Source organism: Aspergillus pseudotamarii (genome assembly GCF_009193445.1).
Source record: "Aspergillus pseudotamarii strain CBS 117625 unplaced genomic scaffold BDV38scaffold_78, whole genome shotgun sequence".
In the NCBI taxonomy this organism is placed as follows: domain Eukaryota; kingdom Fungi; phylum Ascomycota; class Eurotiomycetes; order Eurotiales; family Aspergillaceae; genus Aspergillus; species Aspergillus pseudotamarii.
This window is the reverse complement of record NW_022475092.1, coordinates 88,010-108,445: the sequence shown is the minus strand read 5'-3', so window position 1 is coordinate 108,445 and position 20,436 is coordinate 88,010. Positions and strand designations below refer to the sequence as shown.

Below are 20,436 nucleotides of genomic sequence, written 5' to 3'. Positions count from 1 at the left end.
GATGGCTTTTGGTGCGTATTCTCCCCGTCGCCCGTGTGTGGCACCTTCCTACCTGGCCAACCCCAGCTGAAGTTCAACAGTAACAAGCAATGTCATCTGGTGACGGTTTTAGATATATTCGGCCCAGGCTTGGTGTTTCATTTTGAGAGTCATTGAATACTGTAGAAAATTTGCATTAGGCATGTCCGTCATGCTGAGGTTGAATAGCACGAACAATGTATGTACAACCTTTGACTTCTCAGACTATAAAACGTAGTATGATCTCATACTTCATGCACAAGGAATAAGGTTATTTTTGCAATGTGTCAAGAAGATTATCCACGCTACGTTTATATCAGGTACCGATTCAGAAATTCAATCTACTATTGAGCCGCGCCCTTCTTGACGTTCTTCTCCACATCCGCGTCCTGCCTCCGTCCGCTATTATCGTTCTGTGCCTTCATACTTTTCCATTCCATAGTTAATGCCCCAATCCCAGTAGCACAGGCACAGGCAACCCCAACATAGAACGTATTAATCACAGCCGAATTATAAGCAGGCAGTATCAAAGCCAATTGTTCATCACCAACAACCTGCCGTAGAGCCGTAGCACCCGCCCTTACAACATCCCTCGTATCCACACCCGCAATCCCAGCCACATTCCTCGCGAGACAATTCGCAAAGATATTATTCGCAACAGAAATCCACAAGGCACCGCCAAAATACTGCGCGAAGAAAACTAACGAGATCCCAGTCGAGACATCCTCCGGGGAAAGAACCGTCTGCGCCGCGGCAGCGGGTTGCTGCATGCCGAGCCCTAACCCTAACCCAAAGCAAACCTGGTAGCCAATCCACTTGCTGTGGCCGGTAGTCGTGGTAAAGGTGGTTATTAGGCCAGAACCGACCGCCATTAGGATAGAAGCGGTGATCATGAATGGATTATAGTATCCGGATCTGGTCACTCCAGCGCCAGCGACGATGCTGCCCACCACTAGTCCAATGATCATGGGGAGTGTCATTAGACCTGATTTTACGGCGCTGGCTTCCTTGATTACTTGGAACCAGATTGGAAGGTAGTATAATATTACCATCATTGCGCCGTTGAGCATGAACATGTACCAGAAGCCGGAGAGGATGCTGCGTTGGAGAATGATCCGGGGTGGGACTGTTCCGTTGTCTTGTTTCCATGTTTGGATGCCGATAAAGCATAGGAGGAGGATTCCTGCAATGATGAGGAGGACTATTACTCGGCTGTTGCTCCAGGCGTAAGTGGTGCCGCCCCATTGGAGCGCGAGGAGGAGACAGATCATTGCAGGTAGGAATACCGCTGTGCCGAGGGGGTCTAGCTTCGCTAGACGTTCGCGTGTTGGGAGGTTGTTTTGTGTGGGGTCTGGAAGCTTCAGGATTATTGCGATTATGGCTGTTGTGACGGCCCCGATGGGAAGGTTGATGTAGAAACACCATCTCCATGAGACGTTCTCCGTGAAGGCGCCGCCCATGAGGGGGGCGATGACGGATGCAATGCCAAACACGGCACCGATGAGTCCGGTGTACATGGGTCGTTTGTGTAGTGGCGCGATGTGGACGATAATGACGACGCTGCCTGACATGAGTCCGGAGGCACCTATGCCAGCGATGGCTCGCCCAATAATGAAGGCTGTTGAGGACGGCGCGGCACCGCAGATTACCGAGCCAATTTCGAAGAGAAGGATGGCACTTAGAAACACCCATTTAGGGGAGTAGAATGTATAGATCCGGCCGAACACCAGCTGGAATGAGCAGCATGTGAGCAAGTAGGCACTGCCGTACCAACCGATGTCGTTGAGGGAATGAAAGGTATCGGTGATACGCGGAATGGCTGTTGCAATGATTGTTCGATCCTTTTGTTGTTAGTGCTGCTGATAATATGAAGGGCGGAGGAATACTAATGAGCGTACCAGTGCCAGTAGGAAGATCGCCAGGTATAACGCGATCGTGATCATGATCACCCTTGGCAATGGAGGATAGTCATTGGGGCCTTGCTGCGGATCATTCTTGTTTTCACTCATTTGGTCTTCCTGCATACTCTCACCAACATTAACCGGGGAAGGGGGATTTTGATGATCAATTGACCGGTTGTCACTCGTTGTAGTCATACTGAGAAGAGGGTTGTGTGCTTAGTTGTATGTGCGTCCAACTAATTATCCATACACAACACGATATATAGAGGATATATGTAGTAGAGCTTAAAGAGTAGTACTTACATGCTGTTGATAACCCAGTAATCATTCTTTTTATAGTTTCCATTGGCGCCTGAGCGTGTCCAGCAAAAGATACCATATCAACCATCTCGGGACATACCTCGGCGCCTGTCTCGGGTAGTGAAGTGTCTCGGGCCCGAGAATAAAATAAGCACTAACAAACCACCAATGAGGTACCATGAAATATACATATAAGCTGCCAAGTATTCGGGTACGGGCCTACTGATATCTCATAGCTCGGCCAAAGGTGTTCTTGTGCCGAGTCCTTATCCGAGCTCAAAGATGTCAATATCGTCTCAAATACCTTGCTGTATACCAGATAGGCCAGTTGTAACTTGTCTGACGCTGGTCTAAACCAATAGGTTGTGTCCTATTTCCCTTATCATCAAGCCGAGACATTACACTGGGCTTTCAATAACAAGATTAGTGCTGTCTAATTTTCTATAAACTAACCCACATTCTCAGTTATCTAGATTAGATTTACTGCGTCCTGTTCTTTCAGGTATCTATCAATAAAGCTATTCCAGCACTCTTGAAAACCCACAATCGATTGCAAGCCCCCGAGCCTAGGTATCACACCAACCATTTAAGTAAGGTTCGCAGACTGTTCACGTCATTTTTGGATATCACCACAGTAGTCAACTTTAGTATATTTGGCAATACTGTACAGACATCGGACTGGAGGCTACTCTCTACGACGTATGTCAGTTACCTTTTTCGACAAGCTCAAGAAAAGCCGGCACTTTTGACGACAGGTTAGCGGTAGATATTCGTCAGGCGTTTGGCAATAAAGGGGTAATTGACTTTAAGGTAATGGAGATAGGTTGGTATGGTTAGCTTTGCCCAATAATATGGGGAATTAATATGGGGAATTTCATTTGACCTTGAATATCGTTAAGGCGATGGGGGATGCAAGTGTGGTGCATGATACGCTCTACCATGCCGTGGATTGGGATCTTCTTATTGCTCAACTACACGTGCGGTGCTACTGTTGTTTGATCAATCGTTGGTTCTGTCCCGTAAGCCATATCCGGCTGATACCAGGCTTGTATGCACGGAGTATTCTGAAGTTTACTAACATCAACACCCCTATTATCCTGTACTGAAGTAGACCTCATCTCCCACCACTGCGAGCGCCCTGGGGTCCTATATTTGATAGAAACTGGCCAGTCATTATGTGCGGCATCCTTCTTCTACAGTTCTTAGAGCGTGGGTATGAAATGGCTCCATGGTAAATTTCCAAAAGTTTGAGGCAATTACCACATTGAATTTGCTGTCTTTGTATATGTTTTGCGATAAATGTCATTATTTTACACTTTCCTACAAAACTGACTAGGAGAGGTGGACGGTTTAGTTCAATTTATGAACGTAAATTAACATGTACCTGACATGCATCTTTTCTTTTTTCCAAGACACTGGCTATGCTATGATTGATCATACTCTTACATCGCTATGTCTAATCCACTGGGGCATTGAAGAAGGAAAAGGCCCTAGGGATAACTAAAACTCAGGGAGCTTTACGTCATTCTGGAGCCTGGCTCTTGACTTGTTCGACATGAATGAAGGTATTGAAACATTTCGACAATTTGTCGCTCCATCCCCTCGTCATCCACCTAGAAGTCATTAAGACATTTTAATCGACGTTTGAGAGCCAAATTTAAGGCCCCCCAGCATTAGTTCTCGTTCGAGATTCCTATAGGCGTAAGACAGTTGGGTAATGTTCGGCAGGTATGTGATCAACTCGGATCGGTTCCAGGGCTTGCAGTGGCGGATTTTCAGAGGGATCGGATTTTATCCTAATTAGTCAAAGAGGTTTCACCTTGGCATTTTGTTATTGAATCCATTGACAGTGTTTGTGTTTCCATTCCAGAATTACTCCGTAATATCTCCGGCCGTGAACATTCTGCGTTGTATGTACTTTGAGATCCAACAATTCTGAACTGAGGGATTAGGAATACCCGAAGCGAGGCCAGAAATTAACCATATAGCCTATTCGGCAGAATTTGTGCCTATCATTTCTCCACATGGCTTGACATTCTACAGCGATTCTTCATTGACATCATGGTCTAGCTAGTGTTAATTTATGCCGGAGATATTAATGCCCTAGGGCCAAGACACTACGGGCCATCCGATCCTTCCACGTGCAGGAAACACACCCTGAAGAATAGTAGTCTAAGGTCTTAGTATGGATTACTACTGCATTAGGCGCATACTCGTCACCGACGGCAGTTCTGCTGAGGCCAATATAGATTAAAACGTCGGATTGCCCCTTTTCTTCTTCCGAGCGACGATCCCCGACATGCAAGTACATAAGACCAGGCCCAGCGACGATCACTCCCCTTTTTCTTCACTTGTGACTTGACACTTTTCCTCACAGGCAAGCATAAAATAGATCAAAGAAAAAATAGGGAAGAAAATGCGCTCTATCGCATACCTAGCCAGCGGTCTTCCGGTCGCTTTGGCAGCCACTTCCGGCCAATTCGATGTTCTCTCCTTCAACGTAGCCGGTCTGCCGGCGATTCTCAACGGCAACGAAGTGCCCGGCGATAAAGCCAACAATTCCGAAGCAATTGGTGCCAAGTTCGCCGAATACGGCTATGATGTGATTCATGTACAAGAGGACTTCAACTACCACGCCTACATATACAAGACCGACAACCATCCTTATCGTACCGCCACTTCTGGAGGTGCGGCTATCGGGTCGGGTTTGAACACACTTGCCAACTACCCCTGGGTGGACTTCGAGCGCGTCAAGTGGGAAACATGCTCCGACGCTTCTGGTGCCGACTGTTTGACCCCCAAGGGATTTACCACGATGCGGGTGCGCTTCGACGAGGGTGTTTATGTTGATTTCTATAATATGCATACGGATGCTGGGTATGGACTTCTCGCTTAAAAAAAAATAACATATCCAGATACTAATGTGTCATAGTTCTGAGACCGACGACGTCAAAGCCCGCAGCGCCAATCTGCAGCAGGTGGCCGATTATATTGGAAACAATTCCGCGGGCAATGCAGTTCTGGTCTTCGGCGATACTAATGCGCGATACACTTCTTCTGGCGAGAATATCCGCGTGTTCGGAACTGAGCAGAACATGACGAACCCTTGGGTAGAGCTTATTTTGAATGGTGTCGAGCCTACGGAGGGAACTGATCCCTGGATGTGCGACAACCCGACGACGAACAACACCTGTGAGACGGTTGACAAGATCTTGTAAGTGACCCTTCAGCTGAGTTTGTATTATTGAGATATAGCTAAGATGCAAAATAGTTATCGGGGAAGCCGTTCGATCGAGTTGAGTGCGACCTTCTGGAGCTACGTTGGCACCAAGTTCGAGCTCGATGAGCATATTCTCTCCGATCATAACCCCATCACCTCCAACTTTACATGGACTTTGTCTGACTCAGTGCGCCAGAGTGATCTTTTCGGGGGACCTCACGGGTATGTATTATTTTCAGTACCTATACACTGATTTTGCACCAAGCTAAGTATCACAGGAACTGGTTCAACGATCTCTCCTCCATCCCCTCATCTTCAACAGGACAGAACAAACCAAGCAAGATCACCCTTCGGGGCGAAAACCGCGTAGACAGTGTCGGCTTAGCTTTGACTTCGGGCCAGAGCTACACGCATGGAGGAACAGGTGGCACTGCATCTGAGCTTACCCTGGCGGAAGACGAGTACTGGACTCAGGTCAAACTCTGCCAGGATAAATACGACAATCATACTCGTATCTTCTACCTGCTGGCAACGACTAGCACTGGCAATACTGTCAGTACCGGGAAAACAACGAGCGACTGCAAGGAATTTACTGCGCCAGACTCGTGGCAGATTGTTGGGTTCTATGGACGGGGTGGCGATGAGGTGGATGAGCTGGGTTTTATTTATGCTCCACAGTGAGGGAGGCTGGTGCTATGGAGGGAATTATCATTCCTTGTATATAACGTGAGACCTTAGTACTCTAGAGGCTGTACGAGTTATTAAGAGAGGTTCCGTAAGTACATAACTTTTGAGTGAATCGATTGCACTGCCTACATTGCTTAAATGGGGTTGGATTGACATAAGATAAAACAGAAAATGATGTGTCAGACAAGAGATCACCCCATTCAACTACCTAAAAGTATCCAGACATCACAGGCGTCTCTATAAGGTGATTTATAGGAGGTTGACATGATGTCACTTATGAGTTCTCGACCTGTTAGAACCCAGACACTGAAAGTCAGCCTTCTATATTACTTCGCTACGCTCCGTTGCGCAATTACACACCAGGATATATGGGATTAATGATGTGGGGACAGAGAACTTTGAGAAGTTCACTTGGGAAGGGTAGGATTAAAGAATTGAGGAGTGCACTTTTGGAGTCAGAGGCGTCGCTTTCGGGAGTGAGTAGACGGGACAGACTGGAACAGAACATCGTGCTACGTGAATTTCCAGCGCATTGAGAGCGAGAATGATGAAAGCTCTATGGGATATATCCTGTCCAGCTTCTCAGAAGAACAGGAGAGTTACTGTCATGTACCAAATTACCCTCCTACCAGCGTATCGCACAGCATTCATAGCTCCCTAGCCATTGACTTCATCTTATTCGTATTGGCTTCCCGTTCTTCTTCGCCCCTAGCACCCGGGACTTGATCAGAAAATTTCCTCTTTATTTGCCCTAGCTCATATTTCTTCCTCCACCCCAATCCATGCAATTGTTGCACATGATTTGGGATTTCAGTCATGTAGTTGCATTTATCAGCATCACCTGTATGTCCGAGGAACACTTTATATAGACATACTAAGAAAGGGCGAGGAGCAGGGAGAGGAAGACGACGGAGAAGAGTAAAGAAGGATGCGAAGTAGGTATACTAAATATCTAGATTATGAGATGAGATGTTGATATAAGTTGAACGGCATAGTACCCAAAGAAAGATATGTAACTTGCCTATAACACAGCAATGAGCTATATCGTATAGGTGTCGCATTACTTGGCTAGGGACTTTTCAATTCTCGTACAAACGTTCATGTGAATGATGAGAATTGCTGACAAAATCCTATATGATTGAGACAAGATTGATTGCACGCAACTGTTCGATCGCGCACTGGGGTCGATGAAGAGAAAAAAACGAAAAAGAAAAAAGGAACGAACCAGCTTTGAACATTCAAATGCGAGAAATTCCCTCAGAGACACACTGTAGGTCCATTCTTGTCCTCTCAGTTGCTAACTCATAAATGCTAGCTTATCCTTGAAATTATATGACCGCTTGATACAGCCCCTAATGCGGCAAAAAGCCACAGTCACCGATTAATATACCTCTCGGGGGTAGCCACCACAAGATAAAGATATCCATTAGTAAAACCCTTAAGAAAGGAATATCTTGAAAATAAGACTTATCACTGCTGTATCACTGATTCCAGCATGTTCCTCTCAGTCAGAAAGCCAACATTGACAGTTCTTCTAAGCCCATCCTCTAATATGCCCAATGTACCAGTTGAAGCAGCGACAAATAACTTCTTTATTTGCTGCGAAACTTTTGCATTGTACCCTAACTTACGTATATCAAGGCTAATATTGGGGAATGGGGCAATAGGACACGAATCAATGATACAAAGCTCAAGACATACTCTGCACTAACAGGTTTTATGGAGAACCATGTTCAAGAACAATTGATACGATGATGTAAGGAAACCATGTAAAGTCGCAATTCATGGAAGCACTGTAATCAAAAATGGGTCATCAAGGCAGATTTCGTACTTGAGGAACAGGTCATGGCAATCGGTAAACACTCACTGCGACTATCTCAACGCCTTTTTCATTGCTTCTCGCCGACGGTTCAGTCTAGGTTTAATAGTATGACTATCTAAATCTCCTGCATGTCCATTACTAACTCAGGCTTTAACTGGCTTGATTCAGAGACATGTCTGTCAGTCAATATTCTTTCCAAATTGGAAGTCATCCGAGTGTTCCGCTCCCACTCAGGAAAGCAACGAAAGGAAGTCGGAAAGAGAAATCAAGACCGACGATCAGTATCAGCTCAGCACTCACCGACTCGGGAAAAGGCCAGCTTCCTGTAGGTTGCATACGATGTTAATATGTCTGCACTGTACTAGTAGGATACAAGTACAAGCGCTTTTCCAGATCAGGCTCTCAACTGGGCTTTAATATAAACTCGGGTTGTTCGGGGTGCCGAAAAGTCGGTGTTGGACCCATAGAAATATACTAGTCGAGATATTTATGTCAATCAATATCATGTTGTTCTTTGTGTTTAGTGACTGTGTTTTTTGTTGAATGTTATATAATTGATTAATGATCTCAACGCAATCCTAGATAGTCGTTAGCGCACTCAAAAGTCTCCGTTCGTTATGCCCGTACTCTCAATGCATCGTATTATTATTAGCTGCCTCAAACAGTATCATTAAATGATTATCAGACCTCAGACCATGTATGTCACAATAGAGTTCGATCGCCAGGGCTCGGCAGCCAGAGTCCGGCGCCCGAATTGCGTAAGCCACAAGTCTTTGCTGCCTACATGCAGAGAACATATGACAGGTGCAAAGCCAGCCAATCCTTTACCTTCACTACATATTTCTAGTTCATCATCTTCAATTCACAAGACTGGTGGCGTAGCGGAGGGTATATTCCGAAAAGTCCGTTAAAGTTTACTTAGGGTTATGTGTAGCAGTCTGAAACTCGGCGAAGATCCCGTGTCCAGTAAAGAGGGAAGGAAAATGTTCCGTCTAAAATAGGGCAAGCCACTAGAAGGTTAAGAGCCGACTGTTTGGTCCCTTCATTTATCGTACGCGGCTCTTCAGATACACGAGCTCCACAGGACCCACTGTTTTAAGCTCATCTTTACCCCTTTTACTCATTCCACAGCAAACACGGGCCATGTTTCCAGGTTTCCAGAACCGCAGTGCAGATTCTGACCATTACCGTTGAAGAAGAGTCTCGGGGTGTTTCGGATTTTGACCGTTTTTTACCGTTTTGGTTCCTTAAACGCTGGAGAGCTTCGAATAGACCCTGTTCTAAACTTTTATTCTCTTAGAGATCAGATCATACGAAATGCACCCAATGGGTACTAGAAGATCATTTCCTATTCATCCACGGAGCTCTATAACCCTTTACTGTCTATATTTGTATTGATTTCTGAATGATAGACTGACTATATAAGCCATGGGACACCCCATGAATAACTCTTCATACCAAACACAACTCTGCCAACTACCAACTTCACACATTCATTCCAATCGTTCACTCTTTCGCTCCTTCTATCCACCCAACTATTCACAATGAAGCTTTCTCTGAACCTCCTGCTCCTTCCCATGGCCCTCGGTGCCGCCATCGGTATCCGTGACGAGGGTCGTCGCGGCAACTACACTGTCAAGGACTTGGGCGTGCGCAAGCAGGCCATCATCAGCGCCGGTGGTAACACCATGGACCTGGCCATTGCCATGCTGGAGAAGTAGGTTCTATTCTGTGGGCTCTTGAATAAGACATCAAAAGTTTTACTGACCGGCAAATATTAAAGCGACAAAATGGACCCCAGCACCTACCCCTATGGTAAGTCTATATCCAGCTAAATTGGATCCGATTAGCCAAATATTCTAACAGAACACAGGTGACGGCAAGACCGGTGATGCCACCAACTTCGGTATCTTCAAGCAGAATTGGATGATGCTGCGCACTTCCGCCACCGAGTTTCTTGGCGACAAGGTTGAGGATGTCAAGAAGGGCGATGTCCTGAAGTAAGACAGTCTGCTCTGTGGTTCTCTGAAACGAAATCTAATACCTCTGCAGCACCAACCTTGAGAAGGATATCAAGGCCCGTCACGACGGCGAGAAGAAGTACGGCTTTGACGTCTGGTACGCTGGTCACCGCAACGGCGCGTCCGGTCTCGAGAACCCCAACACTCAGGATATCACCAGTATGTTTTCTGAAAAAGATTGCACTTATTCTTGTGCTAACTAGATGAATAGACTACAAGAGCGCTGTCAAGTGGATCAAGTCCCAGATCGAGAGCGACAAGAAGTACCAGAGCGACGACACCCGTTTCTGGGTTGATGTCGTTGCCATCTAAGCTGTTCCTCGAGATGGTGGCTGTTCGCTAGCGAGAGAAGACATGTGGTGGTTGTGTATTTGGCAGACTTCATTCTTTTTCTATTTTAGACTCCGGGACTGGTTCCCTGTCGCTCCTTTAAATTTACTTTCAATAGACCGTGCTATATTACCTAGTCTTCCATTATTATCTATCTGTGCTGTGTCCTTCTAGTAAGACGCTGAGCCAAATACTACTAAGTCATTTTGGCCGAATAGTGAAGGCTGACATTGTTATACCGATAGTACATATACATTAAGTATTATTTAAAACAAACACATAACACACCTAAAACAGAAGAAACATAAACTGTTTCAATAGCACCAGCCTGAGGTTTCATCCTTACTCATTTTCTCATCATTTCTCTAAGAGCAAGGATATTAAAAAGCTTCAACGTTTGATACTGTTCATGCATATTCACATTATCCTGACCATATAACGCAGCAAAGGTATTTTCGCTCTTCCACCTTAAAATGTGTTTGTGTTAGTCTTATATTGAATGTGATGGATTCTCTTTTGCTTGTGATTCGGTGTCATTTCCGTGTTCTGGCAAGTTGTATATATATATATATATATATATATATATAGTTGCCTTCGTATACCGGACTCTTAGGCTCGGATACGTCGTGGAACTAGGATGAGTTGGGCTTTAACGCTGGTGGAGATTAGGCCGTGTACCTCCGACTGGAGCTATGGCAACGGCGACGTTATGTCTCCTTTCTTGAACGAGAGGTGTCGTTTATGAAAGATAACGTATTAGCAGAATAGCAGGAGGACCATGATGTATGACTTGATGCTCATTTCAAAAGCATAGACCAAGTCGTACGATCATGGTTTAGGTAATCGCCAGAAGGGACCTCCAGCAATTCCATGTCTGCCCTGACCTCTTCCCTGGCTGCTGTCGCCACCGCCTGGAGATGAAGGGGGAGTTAATGGAGGTGAAGGCGCCTGGAATGAAAGCACAGTGTCACTCTCACTGCATGTTTCTGGCACCTCTCTCAGATAGTCTTGAACCGGAGCAATAGCATGCGGGTAGGACACCTCATCAGAGAAGTCCGGTGACTGTGCTAGCCATCTATGTATAGTAGCCGCCTTACAAGCCACTGAATAGCTGCTATTCTCCGAACAAATAGTCACAGAGTCATCATCAGAGTCAACCAGAGTTATTTCATCACTATCCGGATTAGGAAAAAGCTCTGGGAACATGAGGTGCAAGCGCCGCTCAATTCGATCCAACCGCCTCGATAGTTCTTCGGTGTTTGGTCTGTACCCGTCAGGAAATGATCACTTTTAGGCTTTACCGTGCGAGATGCAAAATAAGATGTACGGACTTATCACACTCCTGCCCTTCACTTTCCGCTACTGCCGTCGGTAGGCACTGGTCCTTGGTAGTCCTCCAGTGACGCACACCAACGGTCTTCTTACGACAGCCTTGCCCATTCCATAGACATGGCTTGGAGAAAGATCCGTGTTCCAACTACCGGGCTATTTAGTCGTCCTCTATGCAAGATATGTCAAGGTTTATGCAGGACAGGGTTATCTTACCCTAACCTCTCTCCCCCGGTCATCACTATCCAGGTCAGCCATTTCCCCCTAAAACGAGGAGATCAAAAAGTCCAGTTTATCCCAGACCTACCAAGCCTTTGGCATAGATCTACCCCGTATCTGCCGTTTCTTGACATGCCTATCCGATTCGTTGCCACTCTGGGAGGCATCTGCAGGGCGCTTAGCGCCTGTTTGGCGGTAGGCAGTTGTTGTATCGCTCAGACGTCGTGCCATTGCAATTCATGAAAGTCTGTATATTGTTTGTATTCTAACATATTTCATTCGAGTAGTTAGTTGTGACTCTCGCTCATTTGTACTATCGGTAGTCGGTCAATAAGCGTGGCGTGGCGTGTCTTCCGGGAATCTCCAGATCGTTCCGCCACTCGGCAGGATTAGTCAATTTCGGGATTATCGGAATAGATGCCTTCGAGGGTTATAATTATATAGTAATAGTAAGCTTATCCTACTGTCGGATATATCGGATACTATGGATTCGAAGTCGTCGTAGTGGTGTTAATTCTTTTTCTACAAGGCTTGACTTGTTGTGCCGAGGTGTCGTTAACCAGGGACGGAATTATCGGAACTAGGGGACGGAAACGCCGGAGCGATGACCGTAGGTTTCGGCGATATCTGCCTAGGTATTATGTCATATATATTCCAGGGTTTTGGAGATGGTGGAACTATTGTATGGGTTTATAGCATTCATCTATATTATTTTTGTTCGCAAGAACTTGCTTAAACACAAATGTCATTGACGCTTTGTTTGACTTGGTGCTTAAGAAGTACGCCGAGTGTTACCATGAAATTGTAGTTCTTAACAAAACGAGACTATATCATATTCAATTCGTTAACTAGTAAGTATCGTCGAGACTATTACATTATACTAGACGTAATATACAGTAAATCATAAACAATAAACAAACACGGAACGTAAATCACAAAGCACTAATGGAAATACGCTTGGCTCCCGCATTGCCATTCAGCAATGCCGATCCACTGGTCTGTCTCAAATGGTTGTGATGCGTTTCCAGGTCCTCGACATCCAAGCTGAACCGACGGGGTCGCTCCCACACACCAACGTTCTCATCAGCACCACTGGTCGCTTCGAGCTGCTCCAACGAGAGGCCAAACTTGGTGGCGATCTGCTGCACTCGTTCTTGTGCGGCCGCCGGATCAATGGCACCCTGGCCCTCCTTGGCAAGGCGGGCTTGCGCATGCTGAAGCAGCTCCAGATGCTGTGTAACGACCTCAATGGCACCTTCCTGGTGGTCGGTTTCACTGTTGAGAAGCTCGGCAAGTGCAGTTTCGTGCAACGCTGCTGCAGCCAGGTGGTTACCCGAGGCCGTGTACAGGCCGGACAGCAACTTGGTCATTTCCAGAGTGACGGGATCACAGTTACCCCAGACTTGACGGAGGTTGTAGCAGATGTCTTTACCAAGCTGTGTGGCTGACGAGACGCGACCACGGCAGAAACGTGTTTCGACCAGTCGGCGCCCAATCCAGACAACGGCTGGGAGTGACCAGGTCTTTTGGACAATACGTGAGGTCCAGAGTTCGGTGAGAATGGCCTGCTTTGTTAGCATATCATTTGCTCTATACTTTACGGTAGTACATACCTCCAAATCCTCAAACATTTCATGTTCACCTAACACAGTGACAAGGTCATTCAGCTCTGCGAAAGGAAGTTCGGTGAACTCAAGTGGGAGCTCCTTGGTCTTGGTCATAATTTCTTGTAGCAGCATCTGAGACTCCATTGACATATTCTTTGCGGTTGTCTCTTCGGTACACTTCTTGGTCTGGTAACCGTTCAAGAACATGCAAAGCTTGATAGCAGTGAAGATGCTTTCCGGAGTACGCAATCCATCGGTTAGATGCACAAAGGAGTGGAACACCCCAGTCACATCTGCTGCATCCTGGAATTGCGAACGATCGCAAAGGTCCCTCACCATACCCATGGTTGACGTGACTATGTTGATGTTATAGTCGTCCCGAAGTGACTCCCGCCTGCAAAGAGCGTAGAATTGCTGCACCGCATCCTTCTTCCGGAGCGGCTGTGCAACAGACAGGGTGTTGCAAAAGTAATCGTACAGCTTGTCCTGGGTATCCTGAGCAGAGTTGTAGCGCTTCTGGTTCGTTTGAAGCGTGTAAAGTTTCTCGCCAGCTGCCAGTGTAGGCATGAGATCATGGCTGGATAGACTTCGCTGGAAGGCATTGTAGACCTGGCCCTCGCGAGACAGCTCGTCAAGGATCTGCTTCGACGAGCGTTGTTTACCAAAGACCTCCTCAAAGGCAGCGACGAAGACGGCAGGACGATACTCATTGAGTGATTGGCGTTGAGCGGCAGGTGTCTCATTGATCACACGCTGATGCAGGTCGTCAATTAGTCGATTGCCCTCGTCAATGTAGCCAAGCTCCAGATAGATCTCGGCTAGTCTGTGAGCACGATCAACCAATGCTTCATGGTTAGCAGTAACGTGCACTACTTCATCAACATGTTCATCAAGCAAAGCTGCGCCCTTACGACGCGACTCGGGGGACTCTTGGATAGCGTGCATCCGGGCAATCTCTCGCAGCCACGAAAGTGTGGTCGGGGCGGAGAGCCCCTGCTGCTGCTTGGCCAACGCTAGCTCCTCAGCATACAGGGAACGTGCGGGTTCCGAAGTATCCTTCTGGCGGAGATACAGCTGCGCCATTTGGTGCTTAATACTAATTGGGAGGGGCTCGGACATATCGGGCAGAGCACGCGAGCTTTCCAAGGGTGATACCCAGTCATGAGTATTCAAAACTTGATGGTAGTTGTTAATCGCCTCCCCGGCATGCTGATCGCTATCCGCGCAGAGAGCAGCAAGTGTAAGGGTTGCATCGCGTGTTCGTGCGTTCGTGGGGCCATACAGCTTGCGACATAGCTGCTGGTGCTGAGATGCGACCTGGTACCGCTCTGCATGGCTTCCTTGTGCAGCCTTATTGTTCAGAAGTTCCATATAGCCAGTGTAAGTCTTGGGTAGTAGTCCTTCGAGCAGCGCACGGTCATAGCCATCCTTTTCATCAAATCGTACAAGGGTGGGCCACAGATGGCGGTAGACCTCGAGTGCTGAATCCCACTGTTTGTTCTGCACGTAGATGTTGACCAGGGCCACTGCAGCCTTGACACCAGAAGAGCTAACCTTACCATCGCGGATGCAGGCTTCGTAAATATGACGATAGCTGCTTTCAGCTTCAGCTCGTTTATCCAGGCGTAAGGCCAAATCGCCTTCATAGTATCGAGTATCGATTGTGTGTTTGTCGTGGTCGCCCAGGCGAGATCCAAAGAACTCACTGACCTGATGAAGGAGAACTAGGGCCTTTTCAAACTGGAAAGTAGTCTCGTAGAACTCAACCACGGTCTTCACCACAGCGGTGACTGAGGGAACTGCCACCTGATCTGCCGTGATAGAAGCCTTGAATGCATTACCATATACCGCAGAAGCAGTCTTAATGTCAAGGCGGCGGAACAAGCAATATGCATGATCCAGGGCCAAGTTAGCCAGAATAGGAGCCTCACTAGAAGCGAACTTGGCCTTCGACTGTGGATCTTCGACTGTGGGCCATGCATGTTTCAATACTGCCCATGCTGTGTCACTTCCATCACGCCACTCCTCATCACGAATATGCTGTGTGGTGAGTTGGTGGCATAGCGTTAAGAGTGGCAAGGTTCGTTTCTCAGCTCCCGCAGAGGCAATAGAATCGATCCAACCTGGAAGGAGCTTACTCTCTTCAGGGGATAAAGCTCCCATGCTCTCCACATTGCCCTGAGCCGGGAGGGACCCCCTGGCCAGTGACTCTGCCAAGGTAACAGCCTCTGGTGAATACTGCTGGCCACTAGCTTGGTAATACTTCCAGATCTGCAGTGACAACGCACGATCCATATCATCCAAGCCCATTTCGCGTGCTTCGACGCGCAACTCCTCCGCCCGTGAGGCCATTTCCGGTGATCTGACACCACCCTCAGCTTCTAAGTCTGCTGACAGTTGGCGGAGAATGGTAGTGGCTTCATCAGGTCGTCCTTGACGGCGCAGGAACTGTGAGTAGTAGAAAGCGACCTTTGTCTTCTGATCCCAGGCGGGGCTTGTTTCGACATTGCGCGCTGAAAGGCCTGACCAGAGTCGGGTCAAAACAGCTTCGGCCTTGGCAGGCTGCCTACTATCTTCGTACATTTGAGCCAATTGTAGCGAGTAGGCAACACGACGTGGATCGGTGGCATCCATAGAACGCATCATGGTCTCATACTTGTTCCGTGCAATTTCTAGAGCCATCTCATCGGGAGGCGCTATGTTGAAATGTTGAGTGAGGAAGTCAGCAGCCTGCATTGCTTCAGACGAATGGGAACCATATGTCATGACCGTCTGTCGATAGAACTGCTTTGAGACATCGTATGCAGCATCTTCTTGGTTGTTATCTCTGTAAGATTTAACCAGGCGATCGAGATATTGCAGGCGTTGGGCAAAGCTAATATCAGACGAATCCCATCCAGACAGTGCCATATCACGTAGCGCGTCAGTCTTGAAGCCGGCTACTTGGTCTGCCTTACCACGGCCCTCGGGAGTGGCTACAAGGAGTTGCTCCAATTCGCGGGTGATGGGGTGCGATGAACCAAGCTGGGAACGGCTACGCATCCAGGCCTCATACAGATGATCATTCGCCCAGGAAGCCTTCGCCATGTCTGCTGCACGTGCACTGAGGATCAGACTCTGCAGCAAGGCGGGCGAATCGCCGCCCAGCACACTGCGGCGTACTGTAACAGCCAAGCGATACAGTTCTACAATGCTGGATCGAGAAAACTGAGACTCGCGGTTGGTCAACTCTAGCTGAGCAAACAGGACTGAGTCTGGAATGGCCTGACGGAAGGGCTTCGGAAAGTTGAGCTCCTCGCGTTTGGAGCTAGCAATTGGAGATGCTAACATATGGGAGAGCCAGTAGCGAGCCGTGTACTCAAGCAAAGTATATGCGTCTAGATAACGGTCACGAGCAGTGACGCGAAGCTTGTCCCAGGAAACCGCAGTCTCATCAGTAATCGACTTGCGAACCCAAGCCAACGAGCGAATCAATAGATCATAGTGAGCTTCAGATAGCGAGAAGGGCACCTCCTGACCCATCAGTGCCCGAGCCTGTATGTGATCGCGAATCAGGTGATGCTTGAAGGTAACAAAGCCATCACGGACGGAGATCAATCGAGCTAGAGGTTGGAAAACCTCGCGTTCAGTATTCGATGGGCGAGATGTAATCTTCAGGGTCTTCAAATCCACTGCCAGTAGCTGCTCTATCTCCTGAATGCGTAAGGGACGCTCCGCAGCCAGGAGCCAGGCAAGGAGACTCTGGGTTCCTACACGGTTGAGGCCAATGCCGCGTATAAGTCGATCAATCAAGTCACCTAAGGTATGTGGGGAGGTCTTTACTGCAGATTGCATTTCATTAAAAGTTGATACGCTTCGGATGGCCTCGATAGTGAGCTGAGCCCACACAAAACATCCCTGCGCCCGAGGAACAATAGCCGCTGCCAACGTATCTCGTTGTGATGCATCAAGACCAGCAAATGCAACATCGGAAGTCATCATATCAACTAAAGTTGCATGAAGGTCATTCTGTGTCAAGGAGATGTTCATGGAAATCTGTTGAGTCGTGGTTGTCTCCCGCATAGGCATCTGTGCAGCAGCGAGCGGTCGACTGAAGACGATAAGCTTTGACGGTGTATTGCGCTCGGAGACGGCGTCTTGAAGGCGTTGCAAGAACGGGCCAACAGTGACTTCCGAGTGTTTGATCTGGTCAACGCCATCTACTACTAGCATAAAATGCATGTTTGACTGTAACGCGATGCGAATAGCGGTCCATAGCTGTTCCTCCACTTGCGGGTCTGGTGCTCCAGTCATAGCAAGCTCAAGAGCATTCATAACGCCGGAGAGAATAGACTCGTGGGTCTTTCGACTAGTGACACAGCGATCGAGAATCTGAGCTAGAATACCCTTAAGGATGCTTAACGGCAATGTTGTAATAGGTACATCTGATCTGATTGAGATAGGAATGACGTTCCAGATATCGAATTCGGAGGATACCTGCAACTTTTCCATTGTCCATTGGGCCAATGCACTTTTCCCTGAGCCCGGATTGCCAGTGACCAGCAGCATATTGCGTCGGCTAATGGTAAATGTAGTCAAATGTGGATCAAACCATGCAAAGGAGCCATCGGCCAACGAATGATTATGGCCTTCCAGCAACATATGCAGGGGGCGATCTTGTAACTCGAGGAATTGATAAATGGCAGCGAGGTCCAAGGGGGTCTGCTGTTTAGGCGCCCCCGTAGCCAAAGCGACTTGCGACATCCGGCGCCAGTGAGTGGTGAATCGATTAAAGTAGCAGAAAAATGAGCGGTTCACGGCCTCGCTCATGGATTGCCAGTTCTGTGAGCGCTCTGCCTCGCGGTATTCCATGGTGACATGCATAACAAGTTGAAGCACGTGGGCGTAGATCTCTGTAACCTCTTGCTGTAGGGCTCGGTAGGTCTGAAAGTAGCTTTCCTGTTGAAGAAGCAATGAAATTCCCAGTGTCACCTTGCCATACTGTCCGAATAGACTATCCAGGACGTCGATATGCTCAATGCCCAGCTACAATGGTCAGTCATTCTTGCAACAGACAGAGTTAGACTTCTCCATTTAGGACTCACCTCAAGTTGTAACACAATAGCGCCCCAGATCATCTTGGCTGCCTCGTCTGCTCCGTCCATAAAGCCAGCTACGGAGTCTCTCAACGAGCCTACCGCAAAGGCCAAGCGAGAAGCTCGGCGTAGAGCACCATCTAACCTACTGCCATCTGGCGGCATGCGTCGTAGCCTCTCAGAAGCAATGGCATCGAAAAATACATCGACGGTGGGAGATTTCGTCAGAATCTCATTTGGGGATATCCCTAACCGCGTGGGACACTCCTTGGAGACATATTCAAGTGTCTCCCGGAGGAGTGGCTGCGAGTTAGAGTCCTCATTGGCAGCAGTATTCTCCGTCACGTATGAAGAAGACATGCTATCCAATTGGTTTACTCAATGATGAAGTGCATTAATTAGACATTCAGTACATACACATGTACAGTTGAGAGATGGTTTTCATGAATGTGATATGGTCCGCAACAAGTCCTTGTTAAGGGCAGGCACTTTTGTCTCCGGTACCTCATGCAATCCTGACATCATGAGGGAGATTCCCAAGAATTTATTCCAAGGCTCATCATCGATTCCCGATGTCGATAAGGACCGTGGTTCACTGAAGTTAATTGAGCAAAAGATCAATACTGATTGTCGGATATTCGAAGGAAGAACAAGGACTCTAGGAGAAGCACCAGTAATTGGCGTAGTCGTGGTGTCATAAGAAATCATCGTATCCATTTGATATTTGTCAATGTTTGGTTCGATGCGTCATGGCCAATTGTTTTGAGGGTTTGTAGTCATTGATGTCGATGACATCACAGGCCTCGGGTTAGCCGTCGGAACATGTGAGGTCTGGCTTAGAAGGATTCAGCAAAGTATTAGGATTGGCTGCGGTAATACATAAAATTTGTTCATAATGCTTCAATGAATTTGTGCTAATTCCGTTGGAACATAGTATGTGTCCAGCACTGGAGAATGATGGATACAATTAGCAATCCATGGCCACTAGTACTAAAAGTAGTATAGGAAAATCGAATTAGGGTTACCATACAGGATGCCGGCTACATGTATCATTGGTCAATAGGCTGTTTGATGTTAGAAATAAGCCAATCACTAGATATAGGGCCAAGGCGGTAGGTATAGATCGTTCACAAATACGACATCCTTCTATAGTTTTGCGCTCGATGCATTTCGAATTCACTTTGTGGACCATCAACGAGAGCGTCGAGTGAGACGGTCATCGTGAGTTACTTATCTCTGGATAACAAGGGGAAACCGGTATAACTGGAGTTTAAGCTGTCGCAGAATTAGCGAGACCCACCAATATTAGTCCTTATCTATTAGTTGCGCTTGCCTTGGATGCTTTGAGATTACCTAGATGACTCTTATACTACTGCTCAATCGAACCTCTCGGAGGGGGCGGATATAATATTCTGCACCCTGGTCGTGACATTTGTTTCTGATAGTTAAATATGGGCTTAATTGTAAAATTCCACAGGGAAAATGTATACCCAAAGAACCTTGATAGGTGAGACAAAGTTCTTACAAACAGCCACTTACTCTATGGCTATGTCAGGAGACAGAATACCACGGAACTAAGCAAAGCTCAATATCAAGGTGGACAGCCTACCACCTTTTACCTGGCTAATAAATTAATAGCATATCAGCGTTATCCTTGAAGAAGGGTGTGAGTGATCGGTTCTCTTAATGAAAAGGCGATCACAAAGCTTACAACTACATAGCACGGCGATTCATATTGCTCGCTCTATCGTATCGAAGTCAGGTATCGATATAGATGACATTCAGAGTACCTTCAATACTACATGAATGGACGAGAGTGCTAGTCGCCTGGAAGGACATGGCAAAATGTACGTGCATCAAGTGAATAAAATTCTACCAATTCAATCATAGAAATAACGCTATAGAAC

At 47.2% G+C, this 20,436-nt stretch overlaps 4 protein-coding genes across 4 annotated transcripts; 2 read left to right on the top strand and 2 right to left on the bottom strand.

Moving 5' to 3' along the window:
* Window positions 1–362: 362 nt before the first annotated feature.
* BDV38DRAFT_287510 (MDR family MFS transporter) lies at window positions 363–2,114 on the bottom strand (the record flags this gene model as incomplete). The annotated part of the gene is made up of 2 exons (XM_032060883.1): window positions 363–1,859; window positions 1,917–2,114. The coding sequence occupies 2 exons, from the start codon at window positions 2,112–2,114 to the stop codon at window positions 363–365; spliced, it is 1,695 nt and encodes a 564-aa protein (XP_031908758.1).
* Window positions 2,115–4,635: 2,521 nt separating this feature from the next.
* Window positions 4,636–6,120, top strand: BDV38DRAFT_296688 (endonuclease/exonuclease/phosphatase family protein; the record flags this gene model as incomplete). The annotated part of the gene is made up of 4 exons (XM_032062981.1): window positions 4,636–5,096; window positions 5,152–5,433; window positions 5,491–5,661; window positions 5,718–6,120. 4 exons carry the CDS (start codon window positions 4,636–4,638, stop codon window positions 6,118–6,120), a joined length of 1,317 nt encoding a protein of 438 aa, XP_031908757.1.
* Window positions 6,121–9,738: 3,618 nt separating this feature from the next.
* Window positions 9,739–10,281, top strand: BDV38DRAFT_274900 (uncharacterized protein; the record flags this gene model as incomplete). The annotated part of the gene is made up of 4 exons (XM_032057925.1): window positions 9,739–9,763; window positions 9,822–9,948; window positions 10,001–10,128; window positions 10,181–10,281. 4 exons carry the CDS (start codon window positions 9,739–9,741, stop codon window positions 10,279–10,281), a joined length of 381 nt encoding a protein of 126 aa, XP_031908756.1.
* Window positions 10,282–12,703: 2,422 nt separating this feature from the next.
* Window positions 12,704–18,924, bottom strand: BDV38DRAFT_202140 (uncharacterized protein). The gene is made up of 2 exons (XM_032052468.1): window positions 18,539–18,924; window positions 12,704–18,479 (listed from the first exon to the last, which is right to left on the bottom strand). Exons 1-2 carry the CDS (start codon window positions 18,887–18,889, stop codon window positions 12,780–12,782), a joined length of 6,051 nt encoding a protein of 2,016 aa, XP_031908755.1. The 5' UTR covers window positions 18,890–18,924; the 3' UTR covers window positions 12,704–12,779.
* Window positions 18,925–20,436: the final 1,512 nt, after the last annotated feature.

Excerpts from the sequence above, each read along its gene's own strand:
- BDV38DRAFT_202140 (XM_032052468.1), bottom strand. The coding sequence starts at position 18,889 with ATGTCTTCTTCATACGTGACGGAGAATACTGCTGCCAATGAGGACTCT. Across the intron at positions 18,480-18,538 it reads CTATTGTGTTACAACTTGAG|CTGGGCATTGAGCATATCGA; the intron begins GTGAGTCCTAAA and ends TGACCATTGTAG.